We start from the raw sequence: 15,470 nt of genomic DNA, 5'->3' as shown, positions 1-15,470 counted from the left end.
TCTGCCTGTGCCCCGCTAGTTCCGCTTGGCTTAGTTTACCTACCCCTCCCTCTCCCTCATCCCCTCCCCCTTCCCCTCTCCCCCTTCCCCTCTCCCCCTCCACCCCCCCCCCCTCCACCCCCTCCCCGCCCCTTCACCCCAACCCCACCCCCCACCTGCATGTGGCTGACCACGCGCTCCGCTGGCTCGCGGAAGATGACCACGTTGAGGAACTCGCGGCAGGGGTGCACGCCCAACCAGCTGGAGCGGCCGCTGCCGGTGAGGTTGGCCTGGTCGTGCAGGACCAGCTCGTTGGCGTAGATGTTGAACCTGTGGAGCAGGGGAGGGGGACGGGGTGACATGCATGATTACCGTCGCTAAGGAAATGGTGAGCGATGGGCAATCTTGTCCCATGGGGACAACAATAACTGATGAAGACTTGAGGGGAGGGGGACTTATATGCCCGAGCCCAATGGCTTAGTCCCATCATCATCGGACAGCCAGCCAGGTGGAGGGGAGGGGAGGGGAGTTGGCGAGGGAGGACAGGGGAGGCGTAAAGGGTGCGTGGGGTGAATACAGGGCGGGACATGTCGCACCCTCAGCAGTCCTCTCCGCCTCCAGGCCGTGCTCAGCAGCTCCATGCGAGGCTCACACACGGCATGCTGTGCGCTGCCTGCCTGCCTCCCGCTCCAAAGGCTCGTGCATACCCAGCCACCTACCCAGTACCCACCCACTCCTCCACCCAGAAATTTGCATCCCCACGCCCAACGAACCCGTCCCCCGTCCAACACCTCCCCTCCTCTTCCGCCCCACATGCGTCTCTCCCCCCAATTCCCCACCTGTTCTTGGTCATGTGCTGCCGCCGCGCCCTGCAGTGCCACTTGAACGAGTACTGCCGCCCGAAGCGCGCGCACCAGGGCTCCCGCATGCCCGGCGTGGCCGCAGACAGCGCAGGCAGCGCGTCCGCCACCGTCCAGCGCGGGTGGTCCCTGCGTGCCCGCGGACACAGGAGGGGAGGGAGGTTCTCAGGCATGACTAAATTGGGGCATGGCTAGTTAGGGCAGCGCAACAGCGTGAGGGCGGCGCAACCGGAAATGCTTCCCTATCAAATGGGGGAGACGTTCAATGGTAGGGGAACGTCCGGCCGCGGGTGCGTCAGAACACGCCATCCAGCAACTCCCGTCGACGACTACGCGTCTGCAGAGCCCGCTGCTGCCACTCGCACACGCGCCCACACACGGCCGCCGCACCGAGCTGTGCTGCGCCTGGGTACCGCAACTGCTGCATGTCGTGTTTGCGTCACTCCTCCCCCTGGCCTGGCCCATGCCGGTTGCCCAAAGCCCACTCGCCCACTCACCCTCTGCCCTGCCGTGTGGTGCCGTGCGGCCATGCTACCCATGCCGGAAGCTAACCTACCTCTCCCCGCCACCCCCCTCGGCCACCCACACGTGTCCCTTGCCCCTCTCGACTGCGGCCTCCGCATCCCAACCCATGTCACCGTTTCCCCCACACCACAACAACTGCAATGACCCCGACCACGCATGCCGGTTCCCTCGGGGCCCTCGTGCCCTCCCCGACAATGCTGCGCCCCCCCCCCCACCCCCGCTGCTGCTGTAGCTGTAGCCCCTACCCCTGCTTACGCCCTCTTCCTCTGCTCAGAACCCCCTTCAGCACCTGAAGTAAGTGATGAGGCAGTTCCGGTGCGAATCAAAGCCCTCCGTCTTGCAGCCGTTCAGCCGGCCGAGTTGGCAGAAGCTCGTCCCGCCTGATTTTGAGACATGGAAGAACTCCACGATGCGCTTCGTTTGCGCGGCCTGGCGGTGCAACTCAAACAGGCGGGTGCTGATGCCCAGCACCAGCTGCCCTTCGCTATCGCTGAAGTTGCCCGAGGTCAGGAAGCGCTCCAATAGCAGCGCGGTGACCGCGCGTCGGCAGATGGGGTAGGCTGTGAGAAGTGTGGTGAAGCGTGTTGGGTCAAACGAGCGCAGGGTGGCCAGCAGCAGCCGCAGGCCCTGCTCGAACGAGATTTCGCTGCTGTGGCTGCGCACGTAGCTGATATTGCCAAAGAGCATGCTGCCCTCGTCCACGAAGAGCTCGCCGAGCTCCGGCACGATGAATCCATGCTGTGTCACAATTGTGTAGCTATCCTCGTAAAGGAATCTCAGTGTAGGCCGCAGCCTGTCCGCAAGCTGCGCGGGCGGCAAACCTTGCAACAGCTGCTGCTGCTGCTCCTCCGGCAGCGACTCCAAGTACAGCTTAACCTTCTGCGAGAACAAATTGCTGACGGCAGCTCCCAGTCCAGTCGGCGCGGGCTCTGCTGCTACTGGTTGGCCCGCGGTCGCGAGGAATGCGTGGACCGACGCCAGGAGCGTAAGCAGGGCCAGCCATTTGTGGCCTGGTATCATTGTGGTCTATGTGGAATCATGTTGCTTGCTACGCGTGAACACACACGAGCTCCCACCGCTTGTATAAAAGTCAGTCTGGCCGACAACGTCAGACTTCCAGGGCAGATGGCGCTGACGATTTAAATTACAGTGCAAATAAAAGCTGCAAATGCACATTTTGTGCAGACGCGTACTTTTTCAGACTATTGCCACTCCGCCCATTCCTTCACGCGCAGTGCGTGTGGGCCAGTTTTAGAGCACTCAACCGCAAAGACTTACGTATAAGGAGTATAGCATGTCGGCTGCAGGACTCCAGGCGCGGTTCGGTGAGTCTAGATCCAAAGCCAAACGGCTTCATGATCCAAGGCAACCGCCTCCCCCCAACCTTCAGCTGCGGCTCGGCGCGGGCTCCGCGGGCCGCCCAATGTCGTAACTTGCAGATGGGTTGTGTGGACCAGCTACTGCGACCGCTGCCGTGCGGGTACCTTGCAAGGCGGACTGGGGGCAAGCGCGTACCGTCAAAACGTACCGTCAAAACGTTAAAACGTTGCCTGCGGACCCGTGTGCGGACCTGTGACACGACACGAGTTGGAACCCAATGCTCCCAGGCCAATTCAATCCGGTGCATCCACGGCTGGGGACATCATACATACATGCTTCCCGTGTACACTGCTCCAACGGAGTATTGATAAGGACCAGCTCCGCGCTGTGATGATATGACCGTGACATCCTCCACACGCCCTTCGCATGGCAAATGCCGACAGGGCTCGCACATGCATACATGTATACGAGCATGGCTTGCATGACTTGCATGACGGCAGGCTACGCGGGGGCCTTAAACGCCAGCGCCGATGCAGCAGCCGATTCCTGGCTGGATTCCTGCTCGGCCGCCGACACGGCCGCTAGCTCCATACCGTCAATGTCAGAGCCAAAGCACCAGCCGCACGCAGCGTCGTCATCAGCGCCATGCCACGCATGCGGCGGCTCGGGCCGCGAGCGTGCGTCGGAGGATGCCAACGAGCACGAGTTCGACATCCCGCACTACCTACCAGGGGCGGCGTCACGGCGTGTCAGCTCGTGTGTCGCCACTTGCTTGGCGGGTAGAACAGGCTTGACCAGGGGGAGTGACCAGTCTGGACCAGTGCCCGCATCTCGTCGATGCCCTGAGGCTCGACCGCGCAAGGCACCTCCGCCTGGGTGGAAGACATTGGCACTGCAGCGGGTGGACTGGTGTTGCGCGGGCGCCCCCGCGTGCTGTCGTGACTCACGAGACAAGCAGAGGTTTGGCTGGGGAATTTGCACCGGCAGCGTGTTTTATAACAGTCACCGGCACCAAGCGAACGTGTTGAGCTCAAGTGTTGCTCCCGGATCCCATCGGGAGTTTCCGGGGGAGAAGGGGGTAAGGGTCTCAGGGAGTCTGCGCTGCTGCAAGGCCCGTCATAATATAAAGCAAATGTGCGCGGATAGACATAGAATCCTAGATCGCACCAGCAGCTCGACCTTAAGCGCAGCTCGCAGCAGCACGCGGGGAGGGGGCGATGCTAGCATGGCAAGGTGATCCACGGCTGGTAGGCGGGGCTCGGGTTGTGTGATGAGCTGGCAGGGGCGGGGGCTCGGCCACTGGCCAGGGGTTGGAATGGGGGACGTGCACGGCTGATCAGAACGCGCGGGAGTTTTCCGGCGAGGTGCTGAGGTCGCTCGCAGTTTGCTCACTTTCAAGGCGCACATTGCCCATTATGTGTACATGAAGTAAAGCTGCAAAATGTCGCAGCAGCCACATCCTTAAACCTAGAAATCGGCTGTCAGAAGCTTGACTTTATCATGAGTGAAAGATAAGATGGGCACGAGACTTCTGTGTCGTGTATGAACTCTGAGCAGGCGACATACGCCAGATCGCTGATGGTTTACAGAGTCACGTCCTGGCGCCTGAGGACATCGCCTTGGCATCGCGAGGCCCTTCCTGTCGCGCGGTGAGGCGCCCTTGGCCCAGGCACCTTCCCAGCCCCACCTAAGCCATGAGAGCAGCAGCTGTGACTGCCTCGGCGATGGGCGGCACCGCCACCAGACCCCCTGGCCGGCGGGATGCTGAAGACATGGCATCGGTGCACCCGCCGCCGCGGCCCGCCGACATTTGCCCGACCTGCGGTGGCAGCGGCCATGCTGCTCCCGCCGTGAGAGCCAAGCTGCGGGAGGTGCCGGCGCTGCCACGTCACCTGGCGGCGGCGCTGGAGCCGGCCCTACAGGAATATGTAAGGAGCCACGCCATGCCGTCCTCGCATCGGGTGCTTTACGACCGGTGCGTGCCTGCCCGCCTGGCCAGCGGCTGTCCAAGGGCCACGAGTCTGGCACGAGCTGGGGAATGCGGAGGGCAGCAGCCGCAGCAGATGCAGGGGCAGGGTGATGTCACTGCGGACACGGACGCCATGGAGGCGCAGGCAGCAACGGGTGGCTGATGCTGCTGCTGCTGCTGGATTGCGTGCGTGTCCGGGGCATCCCCGGGCCGTGCCTGCCATGCCTACCGTGCCTGACGTGCCTTCGCAATGTGCAACACCGCACCATCCAGGTTTGTGCACGACATACGGCAGGCGCTCCAATACGCGATTGGCAAGGTAAGGGATTACCGTCGTAATTACGCTCGTTGGGAGTTTGGGTCCAGGCAGGAATTTGTTAAACGGAACATTGGGACAGTGCACCGCTGCCGGGTGTGAGCGTGTGATCAAATGTGGGGGCCCTGAGGCTGACCGAACAAGGGCCGAATGCGGTTGCGACCTGCTGTGCGCTTGTGAGTTCCGACATGACAGGACTCAACCGCCGGTTTCTTACCCCGCACACCCCGCCCCCACATGATTTTCCGCCGCGCAGTGGAACCTGGGGGACCTCACCGTTAAGCTGGATGGTGGGTTCGCGTACGCATTGGTGCATAGTGCGGTCGCAATCATTCCCCTGTCTTGCTGATCACTGGAACCTCAGCGTGTGTTGCCCAGGGTTATGCTGGGGTTCCGGGGGCGGAAGAGGGCTGGCGGGACCTGGAAACCCAGGGAACATCTCTTGGGGGCATCAGTAACACGGGGCCCATCCTGCAAACATAGCAAACATAGCGCAAATCGAATGCCACGACCGATCCACGCATCGGCATGCGGTACGGGCCCCCGGCGCACCCACCTTGCGCTGCCCCTACCTGCGGCACTCAGCGGCCCTGGGGCACCCGTCCCAGCAACATCGTACTGTGCCAGCCGGTCGGCATGGCGGCTTGCGTGACCCGACTAGCTCGTGGCCTGCTGCCTGGCAACCCGGTTTCCACCAGCTCAGCTTTGTGTGTTTGGTGTTTGTGCCGTGTCGTGACGAGCGCGCACCGCCGCCCACGCCACACAAGACCACCCGTTCTTACAACGGAACTTGCTTCTCATCACTCTCTGCTCTTGCTTGTACTTAGGAGTTCAGCGGTGTGCTTATACAGCAGTAGTGCCGGCACACAGTGACGTGATGCTTCACTCCCGAGCACTGTTACGCGGGCACTTCCCGCTCCTGGCGCCTTCGAAGGGCCCTTTTCCGTTATACCGTCACAAGGCACTTAGCCGAGCACGGCCGCATGGAGGTCAGCAGATGCGCTGCCACCTCGCGTGCCGCCCGCCGCCGCATGCCTTGCACGCATGGTGCCACCGTCCTCCACGCACGCACCCACGCAACCACGCAACCCGTACATGCACGTACCCACGCAACCCGTACATGCAGGCTCCCTCACGCACCGTACGGACATCGCGGGCAGTGACGTGGACCTGGTCATTGAGATCTACGGCGCGGACAGCCTGTCCAAGAGCGTACGGCGCTTGCTGTACAAAGCCATCCGGGTACGGTTTCAGAACTTGGGTGCTTGGTTTCCGTTGCGGTAGTTAGGGTTTTTGGGTACGGCGGCAGCCGACTGGTTTTCGAGCTACAGCGGCAGCCGACTGGTTTTCGAGCAGATTGGGAAGTAGTGGGCAGGTGGGCGTGCAATCAATCAATCGATCCAGCCGCTGCAAGCGCAAGCAAGCCGCAAAAGTACGGCCGAACAGCCCGATGCGCTCACCTTCTCAAATCTTACCTCATCATGACTATCGTCATCACTATTACCATCATTACTACGCTATTCTCGCGCCCGCCCACATCTGATTTGTGCAGCTCTGGCTGGTGTGCATGTGCGGCGGCCGCTATCGCTGCGTCCTCATCGCCAAAGAGCTGCGCAAGAGCGCTGAGCTGGAGGCGCAGGTGGCGGCGGCGGCGGCGCGCGCCTGCCGCGTGGCGTCGCACCGCGGCTGCGGCCGCTGCGGCGGGCTGGGCGGCCTCCTCCTCGCGTGCGGGGTGCCGGCGGATGGAGGGGCTGGCGAGGCTGCAGGCGCTGCTGCTACTGCCGGCGCCCCTGCTGGTGGTGCTGCTACTGCCGGTGCCCCTGCTGCTGCTACTGCCGGTGCCCCTGCTGGTGCAGCTACTGCCGCGTGCGACGCGTGCGGGTGCTGTTGGTCGGGCCAGGCCTGCGGCAGCGGCCACAGCTACGGCGGCGGCGGCGGCGGCGGCGGCGGCTGTGGGCCAGGCGGCGATGGTGGTGATGATGAGGATGAGGCGGAGGAGGAGGCGCAGGGTGTGTCGCTGAGTGCGGACCTGCTGTTTGAATCGGCGTCGGTGGCGGTGCCGCTCGGACCCATGGTTCTGCCCACGCAGCCGCTGGCGGATCCTGGGAAAGAGGCGCGGGCGCAGACGGCGATGAGGGCACTCAAGATCCTGCAAACGGAGGTGAGGTGGCGGTGGTGGTGGTGGGGTGGTTGCTGTGGAGGTTTTGGGGTGGTGGTGGTTTGGGTGGTGGTTTGGGTGGTGGTTTGGGTGGTGGTTTGGGTGGTGATAGGTGACCCCGACTTCCCAACATCCGTTTGCAAGGCAGCCTTCCATTATCCGACATCACCTCTCGCCATCAGCGCCTCCACGAAACCCGCCCCCGCTCCCTCAATCGCTCACACGCCGCCACCAAATCTGTATCTCCACCTTGTCAGGCTGACAGCCTGTCCCGCATGCCCAGCTATGTCCACGAGGCATTAGTCATGCACGTGGCAATGGACTGCCGCCCCGTCCCCGAGCACCTCACCACCACCGCCCCGGCGGCGGCAGTAGCAGCAGCGGCCGGCGGCAGTAGCACCGCTACCAGCAGCAGCGGCGGCGGCGGTGGCGGCGGCGGCGGCGGTGGCGGCGGCGGCGGCAGTGGCGGCGGCGGCGGTGGCGGCGGCGCCGGGCCGCCGTCCTCGAGGGCGCAGCTGCCGGAGCCAACCGAGTTTGCGATCCAGGCGCTGTACATGGTGCGTGTGTGTGTGTGTGTTTGTGTGTGTGTGTGTGTGTGTGTGTGTGTTGTGCGTGTGTGTGTGTGTGTGTGTGTGTGTGTGTGTGTGTGTGTTGTGCGTGTGTGTGTGTGTGTTGTGCGTGTGTGTGTGTGTGTGTGTGTGTGTGTGCGTGTGTGTGTGTGTGTGTGTGTGTGTACATGTGTGTGCGTGTGTGTGTGCGTGTGTGTGTTGTGCGTGTGTGTGTGTGTGTTTGTTGTGTGTGTGTGTGTGTGTGTGTGTGTGTTGTGTGTGTGTGTGTGTGTGTGTGTGTGTGTGTGTGTGTGTACATGTGTGTGTGTGTGTGTGTACCGCGTGTGTGTGTGTGTGCGTATTTATGTGTGTCCCCACGCTCCCCGTCTCGGCGCTGTTTCCCGCACACCTGCCTCCTGCATGCGCATTCCTGCCCTCCTGCAGTCGATGTGCCTCCCACCCACCCAAACCCATTTGATCACCCATCCAAACCCACCCACCCAAACCCACCCAAACCCACCCACCCAAATCCACCCACCCAAACCCAACCTTGCAACCCAACCCAACCCCACTCAAACCCGCCCACCCAACCACACAGGTGCTGGGCCTGTTCGCGGCGGAGCGCGGCAGCGCCCGCGCCCTGGACGAACACGTGCACCCGCACTGCGCAGTGCCGTGCGGCTACCTGTTCGACCGCGGCGTCTATAGCAACTGGTTGCTGCGAGCCAAGCGCCTGCGCAGGTGCGTGAGTGCTTGGTGATAGATTGTTGATTGGGCACTGGGTGCGTGAGTGCTTGGTGATAAATTGGGCACTTGGCATTACATTTAAAAAAATAGGCCGCGCAGCACTTTGGTAATACTGATGGCAGCTTGCTCCTGAGGTGCTTTGCTCCTGGCTCTCGTCCTCTCTGTACGCGAGCCATGAATGTGCTGGAAAGCAGCGGGTATAATTGCATGGTGGGTGGCACTGCACCACCACCCTGACATCGCCCCGACACATAGCGTACCTACAACCACCTGACACCCGCCGCCGCCGCCGCCGCCGCCGCCGCAGGGACTTGTACACACTGGCACTGTTCCTGCATGAGCGGGCGGCGGCGGCGACGGCGGCTGGTGGTGGTCAGCTGCCGCTGGTGTCGCTGCAGGAGGCGGCGGAGCTGTTGGGTCGCATCATCAGGGGGCGCCGGCGCGCCGCTGCGGCGGGTGTTGGTGTTGATGGTGGTGGTGGTGGTGGTGGTGCCGGCAGCGGGGCCGCGGGTGACGGCGGCGTGGAGGGGGACCAGCAGCAGGGGGCGGAGGAGGAGGTGGAGGAGGAGGAGGCGGAGGAGGAGGAGGAGGAGGAGGCGGAAGAGGAGGCGGAGGAGGAGGAGGAGGAGGAAGAGGAGCTGAACAACGCCAGCGGGGCAGAAGGCGAAGAGGACCTCACGATAGAGGCGCAGGAGGAGCAGGAGGAGGAGTGGCTCGAGCAACTGAGGCAGCAGCAGCAGCAGCAGCAGCTGGCGGCGGCGGTGGCGGAAGCAGAAGCAGCAGACGATGAGCTTCGCGACCGCGGCGGCGGCGGTGGCGGCGGCGGCGGCGTTGACTTGGACGAGCTGGCGGCGGCACTGGCGGGTGAGGGAAGGCAGTTGGTGGATGAGTTCCTGGCCAGGAAAGCGGAGGAGGTGGCTCACGTGATGCGGACACGCACGCGGCAGAGCAGTGGCGAGGGGCCGCTGAAGGTGTTGGCGACGGAGGCGGAGCGGGCGGCGTGGGTGGAGGCGCTGCAGCGGGATCCGCCGCCGCCGCCGCCGCGGACACCGCCGCCACCTGAGATGCAGGCGCAGCGGCAGCGGCAGCGGACGCATCCGCATCTGCAGCTGCTGATGCAGCAGCAGCAGCAGCAGCAGCAGCAGCAGCAGCAGCAGCAGCAGCAGCAGCAGCGGGAGCAGCAGCGAGGGCAGGGGCAGGAGCAAGGGCAGCAGCAGATGCCGTCGCCTTCCGCGGCTTCAGCCACGCGGGCTCCTTCATCCTCGCAGCCGTCGTCACCCACAGCCGCGTCGTCCCCGCCACCACCATCATCATCGCAGCAGCGGCCTTCAGCGGTGCTGCTATCCAGCAGTGGCGACAACGGCGGCGGCGGTGGTGACGGCGGCGGCGGTGGTGACGACGGCAGTAGTGGCGACAACGGCGGCGGCGGCGGTGGTGGTGACGGCGGCGGTGGTGACGACGGCAGCGGTGGTGACGACGGCAGCGGTGGTGACGACGGCAGCGGTCGGGATGACTCAGTCTGTGCAGCACCCGCAGGGGCAGCAGCGAGTGATGAGGGCGCTGACCAGTCAGCGGCCGCAGTTGCTGCTACTGCCGCCGCGCTCGTGCCGCACACGCCTGCCGCTGGCGGCAGCAGCACCCCAGGCCCCACTGGCGGCAGTAGCACCCGTGCAAGCACCGGCGCTACCGCCAGCAGTAGCACCAGCACCAGCACTTCGGTGCGGAGACGTCGGGAGCTGCCTGGCACTCCCGTGCGGCCCAGGGCGACTGCTACTGCGGCTGGGGCTGAGGCTGTGGCTGCTACTGCGGCTGAGGCTGGGTTGGAGGCGGAGGCGGAGGCGGAGGCTGCTACTGCGGCTGAGGCTGAGGCTGCTGCTACTGCTGGCGGTGGCGACGAAGCCGATAGCGCCCACAGGCCAGCCAGGGCAGCCAGGGCAGGCGAGGGCGCGGCGGCAAGGCCTGCCACAACAGCTACTGCTGGGGGCACGGCTGCTGCTGACAGTGGCAGTAGCACCACCGGCGGCAGTAGCAGCGACGGTGCCGCCGCCACCCTGGCGTTGGGACCCTCGCCCAGCAGCAGTAGCAGCGAGCTCGCTGAGCGGCGAGGCCGTGCCGCGGTACGGCCGCTGCCGGGAACGCCCGTTGCTGCAGCGAACGGCAGTAGCAGCAGCCGCGGCGGCGGCGGGCTAGGCGGCGGCGGCGACCCGCCCTCGCCGTCAGCGCTGCCGCCGGTGCCGGCCGCACTGCTTGCGCGGCGTCACTCTTTCTCGTCTCCTCCTGGCGGGCATGCAGTCGGCGGCGGCGGCGGCGGCGGCAGCACCGCCACCGAGGCGGCTGGCTCGGCTGGATCAGAAGACGCAGCAGGAGGCAGCGCCACTCGCACCCATGTCCGCGACTACATCTCCCACACCGCCGCCGCCGGCGCAGATGCGGGCGCGAATGCGGATTCCGGTGCGAGGTCGGGCGCTGGTGCGGGTGCGGGTGTGGATATGAGGTCGAGTGCGGGTGAGGACGTGGCTGGCGCAGCTCCTGGCGGCATCGGTGATGGCGGCGGCGGTGGCAGCGGCGGCGGCGGTGGTGGCGGCGGCGGCGGCGCCTTGTCGCAAACAGCGGACACAGAGCTGAAGGAAGCCTGGGGGGTTACCGAGGTTACGGGGGACGCGGCAGCACCAGCAGCAGCAGAAGCAGCAGAAGCAGCAGAAGCAGCAGAAGCAGCAGCAGGTGGGGCGGGGCGGCAATGTGGTGGAGGCGGACCGGACCTGGCAGTGCCGCCGCCAGCACCACCTGCTCCCCACCTCCGCCGCCGCCACAGGACACACCCGCTGTCGGGCCTGTACAGGCACCCACGGGCGGCGGCCGCAGGGCGGCAGTGCTTCATGCGCTGCGGCGTCGGTGGCGGCGGCGGCAGTAGCGGCGGCGGCGGAGGCGGCGGTGGGACACCCAGCGGCAGTAGCGCCGCCGAGGCGGGTAGGGCCAACTGGTACCAGATGGTGCGGGCGGCACACGTGGTGGCGGCGGTGGCGGCGCCGGCACGGGCGGCGGCGGCGGCGGCGGCGGCGGCGGCGCCGGGAGCGGTACCAGAAGCTGCGCAGGTAGGTGCAGGAGTGGAGGTGGGGCATGGCGGGGCGGCGGCGGCAGCAGCCGCAACTCCACCACTGCCGCAAGGACCAGCACCAGCAGTAGCAGGAGCACCAGCATCACCAGCAGCCGCAGTAGCAGGGGCGCAGCAGCAGCAGCAGCAGCGCCAGCCCGCGGTGCGCGAGCTGCCACAGCCGCCGCCGTCACAGGTGAGGCAGGGGCTGGGTGCGGCTGGAGGCGCGAGCGTGGCGGGCTGAAGGGGCCGGCGGGGCGGGGCCGAGAACTGGCGGGGAGACGCTATTGGGTACCGTACTGCTGTGCATGCAAAGTGCCAAAAAGTGCCTGTGTGTTGGAAAGCGCAATTGGGAAGGATGGCCGGAGTGCCTGCCTGTACCCCTGCCGTGCCCGTGTATTCCATCATGTACGGCACTTTGGCCCCCTTTGCAGTCCTGGGACCTAACTACCTACGCATTCACACACCCTCCACCCACCATCCACCCACAGCTGCACGACGGGCTTCATGCGCACCTCGCCTCCACACACCAGCGACTGCACGCGCACGTGCAAGCCTTCCTGGGCCAACAGCCTGGGCCGCAGCCGCCGGCGCCACAGCCGCCACAGCTACAGCCGTCACAGCCGCTACAGCCACAGCCGTCACAGCCACCACAGTCACCGCAGCTCGGCACCCACCCCGCCGCGTCACAGCTGCAGCCGCCTGCGATGGCAGCAGCGGCGGCGGCGCCGGCGTCGGTAGCATTAGCGCCCGCACAGCCGGCGCCACAGGAGCAACGACCACAACACACGCCCCCACACGCGCCGCCACCACCCCCAGCGCCGTCGCCACAGCGGCTGGCAGCAGCGGCGAGGCCGGCGGCGTCGGCCACGGCAGCGGCGCGCAGTGGTGCGGCAGTGGGGCAAGCGCCGGCGCCAGGCATGTCGCGGCCACAGGCTGCTGGTGCGGGTGCAAGCAAGCGTGCGGGTGCGGGTGCGGGTGCGGGTGCGGGTGCGGGTGCGGGTGCAAGCAAGAGTGCGGGTGCGGCCTGGGAGCAGACCGGCGCATCGGTGATGGCTGGGTGGGGGTCCGACGGCAGCAGCAGCGGGGACGGCGAGGGCCAGGGCGGGGGTGGGGGTGGGGGTATGGGTGAGGGACCCGCGGGCGCAGAGGCTGCCGATGGCGCGGAGGGCAGCAGCGGGAGCCGCCGCCGTTGGCCGGCGGCAGAGCCGCGGGAGGAGCGCCTCCGCCTCAGCAGCCCTCGCACCTGCATCAGCACCAGCGCCAGTGCCACGGGCAGTCGCGTCGGCGCCGACGGTGGCGGCGGCGGCGGCGGTTCCGCCAGTGGCTCGCCCTGGTATGCTCGCGACGGTCCGGAGTGGTTGGTGTTAAACCGCTACCAGGAGTTAGTATTGCGCCCATCGCCGCCACTGGCGCTAGCAGCGCGGCAGCAGAACGCGCAGCGGCTCGGCGCCGACGGCGACGATGACGGCCGCAGCAGCAGCGGCAGCAACGCGGGCGGAGGGATAGGGGCGGATGAGGAGGGCGAGGGGGGAGGCGCCGGGGAAGAGGCGCGGCGCGGGGAGGAAGAGGAAGGGGACGAGGCTGCTGTGGGTATGGAGGAGGAGGAGGAAGAGGAGGAGAGCGGGGAGTGGGACGAGGAGGAGAGCAGGGACGACGGAGCGCAGTCGCGGCGCGAGCATGCCGAGCCGTTCGAAGGGCCACCTGCGCAGCAGCAGGCACAGCAGGGTGCAGGACAGGAGGCGGAGCAAGAGGCGGAGCGGGAGGCAGGGGTGGAGGAGGGAGAGGCAGGGGTGGAGGAGGGAGAGCAGCACGACGCGCCCGCAGCGCAGCTGCTGGCTGGCGGAGGTGCCGTGGGCGGCACTCCGCTGCAGGCTGCTGCCGCCGCCGCCGCCGCCGCCGCCGCCGCCGGGGCCGGGGCCGGCCTGGTCGACCTGACCCCCGGGAAGCTGCACGCGCTGTACGCGGCGGCGTGTGACCAGGTGGTGGGACTGGCGGACGCGGAGCAGCGGCGGCGGCTGAGCGACAGGCTGCGGAGGCGGCAGCAGCTGCCGCGGCAGCGCCAGGAGCCGCAGGAGGGGCAGCAGCAGCAGCAGCAGCAGCAGCAGCAGGAGGGGCAGAAGCAGAAGCAGCAGGAGGGGCAGCAGCAGCAGGAGGAGGGGCAGCAGCAGCAGCAGGAGGGGCAGCAGCAGGAGGGGCAGCGGCGGACTAGTTCAAAGCTTGGTGCCGGGGAGGAGGGACGTTCTGCGGACGCGGATGAGGAGGAGGGGGCCGATGAGATCGTATACCTGCCTCGCACCGCCGCCGCCGGGGCCGCTGCGGGGGCCGTCAGGGCTGCTGGGGCCGCCCGGCGGGGTCGATGAGCGGATTGGAGTCAGCAGGAGGCGGAGCCGGGTAGTCATTAGGCAGCAGGGGTGTTGCAATTTTGTTAAGGGCGCAGGCACCGGTTGGATCGTTGCGGGGCAGGCGGGCGGCATGACATATGCATGTGTGGCGTCACTCTCGTGCTCAAAGACGTTTTTGCTATGTCACCAAGTCATCTGAGTGGATATTGATTGAATGAGCTCTGATAGCCTGATGTGCTGGCGACGGCCGGCCGGGTCACTGTCCCCTGGCAGAATGATTGAATGTGATAGCTGAGTTGAGCGCGCCGAGAGCCGGGGTGGTGGAAGCGCCGGCGTGTCAGACGTCACCGACGGCGCACTTTCGCTGTCAGTAGAGGTGATGATGCAGATTGTGATAAGGAGCCAAGATGAGTCTGCTTTGGATTCGTGAGTGCCGGGAAACACGGAGACACGGAGCTATGAATGCGGATGTTACAGAGGGGACAGTCCCAGCACCCGAAGACGCCGAGCCATCACATGCTATCAGGGCCCAACATGACTCCACCAACCCCGACTTTGCTGCAAACCCTCCCGCGGGCAAAGTCCGTGTGACTCCGCGCACAGTGAGTCCTAGCCAAGCCTCAACCCGCCAGAGCCCCACCGCTGTGCCTCAACGTCACAAGCCTAGGCACAGAAGTGCCGGGAAACGTCTAGGACGCAGGACACACGCACAGCGCACGCACTAACCAGGGCGCAAGCGTCCAGGTACTAGAACGGTCGCCCACGCGTGCAACCTGCCCACACACAAAGCCACCAACCACGCACAACCTCTCACGGCGAGGGAGGCGGGGAATCAGCGTCATACGGCAAGCGCAAAACCATGCCGTCACCAACAGCCCGAGAGATGAAAGGATGCGCAGACGGCACAGTGTCCCCACCCTTCGGCCTGATACCCAAAGTCACAAACGTCTGGAGCCGACCCCAGAAGTCAGCTACGACGGCAAGTCCAATGCTCAGCACCCGGGCCGATGGCAGCTTCGCTCGCGCCGCCAGCCCGGCCATAACCATACGCTGCCGACCAAAGTCCAGGGCAGACATAGCAGCGAGACACACCACATCCCACACAGGTGGCGCAAGCCCCGCAGGCGGGCGCACCAACCACAACTCCTCACGAGAGAAGGCACTTAGAGCATCCTCTGGCACGAAACCCATAGCCATTCCCATGTTTTCCCGCAGGGACAGCGCCACAGTGCAGTCCCAAAACCAGTGACGCCGGTCCCCATCCTGCATGTCAACCCCACACGCCCAACACGGGTCAACAGCAACGCCTCGCGCCCGCTCGCTAGCATGCCGTGGGAACGCCCAGCAAGCGTTGGCGGCCACACGCCACAGCGCTTCCTTATGATGATTCTCCCATGTCAGCGACCACAAGCGGGCCAAGGTGCACACGAAAGCCCCCGCCGCCAGGGCAGCCCCCACCCCCGACACACCCGCATCGCACACATACTGCAAAGGCTTAGCCTTCAGGGCGGCTAACTGTGGAGCCATTTGTAGCACGGTCCCCACCTGCACCGTGTAGGCAGTGAGCAAGATGGGCGGCCCCCCGCACTGCAACCAGCCAAGCCCCCGCACA

General features: G+C 65.9%; 3 protein-coding genes across 3 annotated transcripts in view; 1 reads left to right on the top strand and 2 right to left on the bottom strand.

Annotated features, from left to right (window-relative positions):
* CHLRE_05g246753v5 (uncharacterized protein) overlaps positions 1-2,502 on the bottom strand; it is a 5,432-nt gene extending 2,930 nt beyond the window's left edge. Inside the window, exons 1-3 of the mRNA XM_043062527.1 lie at positions 1,654-2,502; positions 819-968; positions 160-309 (exon numbers count right to left, since the gene is read on the bottom strand). Coding sequence (XP_042924624.1) covers positions 160-309; positions 819-968; positions 1,654-2,384 — 1,031 coding nt within the window. The 5' untranslated portion in view covers positions 2,385-2,502. The remainder of the gene's footprint in view (positions 1-159; positions 310-818; positions 969-1,653) is intronic.
* A 48-nt stretch (positions 2,503-2,550) lies between these two features.
* Positions 2,551-3,802, bottom strand: CHLRE_05g246752v5 (uncharacterized protein). Its single transcript, XM_043062526.1, has one exon. The coding sequence runs from the start codon at positions 3,396-3,398 to the stop codon at positions 3,186-3,188; it is 213 nt and encodes a 70-aa protein (XP_042924623.1). The 5' UTR covers positions 3,399-3,802; the 3' UTR covers positions 2,551-3,185.
* Positions 3,803-4,112: 310 nt separating this feature from the next.
* CHLRE_05g246750v5 (uncharacterized protein) lies at positions 4,113-14,438 on the top strand. Its single transcript, XM_043062525.1, has 9 exons — positions 4,113-4,659; positions 4,927-4,972; positions 5,226-5,259; positions 6,096-6,211; positions 6,522-7,130; positions 7,385-7,684; positions 8,274-8,416; positions 8,730-11,709; positions 12,005-14,438. The coding sequence occupies exons 1-9, from the start codon at positions 4,379-4,381 to the stop codon at positions 13,874-13,876; spliced, it is 6,381 nt and encodes a 2,126-aa protein (XP_042924622.1). The 5' UTR covers positions 4,113-4,378; the 3' UTR covers positions 13,877-14,438.
* The last annotated feature ends 1,032 nt before the right edge of the window (positions 14,439-15,470 follow it).

Source organism: Chlamydomonas reinhardtii, chromosome 5, assembly GCF_000002595.2.
Source record: "Chlamydomonas reinhardtii strain CC-503 cw92 mt+ chromosome 5, whole genome shotgun sequence".
NCBI lineage: Eukaryota > Viridiplantae > Chlorophyta > Chlorophyceae > Chlamydomonadales > Chlamydomonadaceae > Chlamydomonas > Chlamydomonas reinhardtii.
This window is presented reverse-complemented; position numbering and strand designations above follow the sequence as displayed.

Coding starts and splice junctions, on each gene's coding strand:
- CHLRE_05g246752v5 (XM_043062526.1), bottom strand. CDS start 3,398: ATGTCGAACTCGTGCTCGTTGGCATCCTCCGACGCACGCTCGCGGCCC.
- CHLRE_05g246750v5 (XM_043062525.1), top strand. CDS start 4,379: ATGAGAGCAGCAGCTGTGACTGCCTCGGCGATGGGCGGCACCGCCACC. Junction 6,212..6,521: donor TGCTGTACAAAGCCATCCGG/GTACGGTTTCAG, acceptor TGATTTGTGCAG/CTCTGGCTGGTGTGCATGTG. Junction 7,131..7,384: donor TCAAGATCCTGCAAACGGAG/GTGAGGTGGCGG, acceptor CCACCTTGTCAG/GCTGACAGCCTGTCCCGCAT.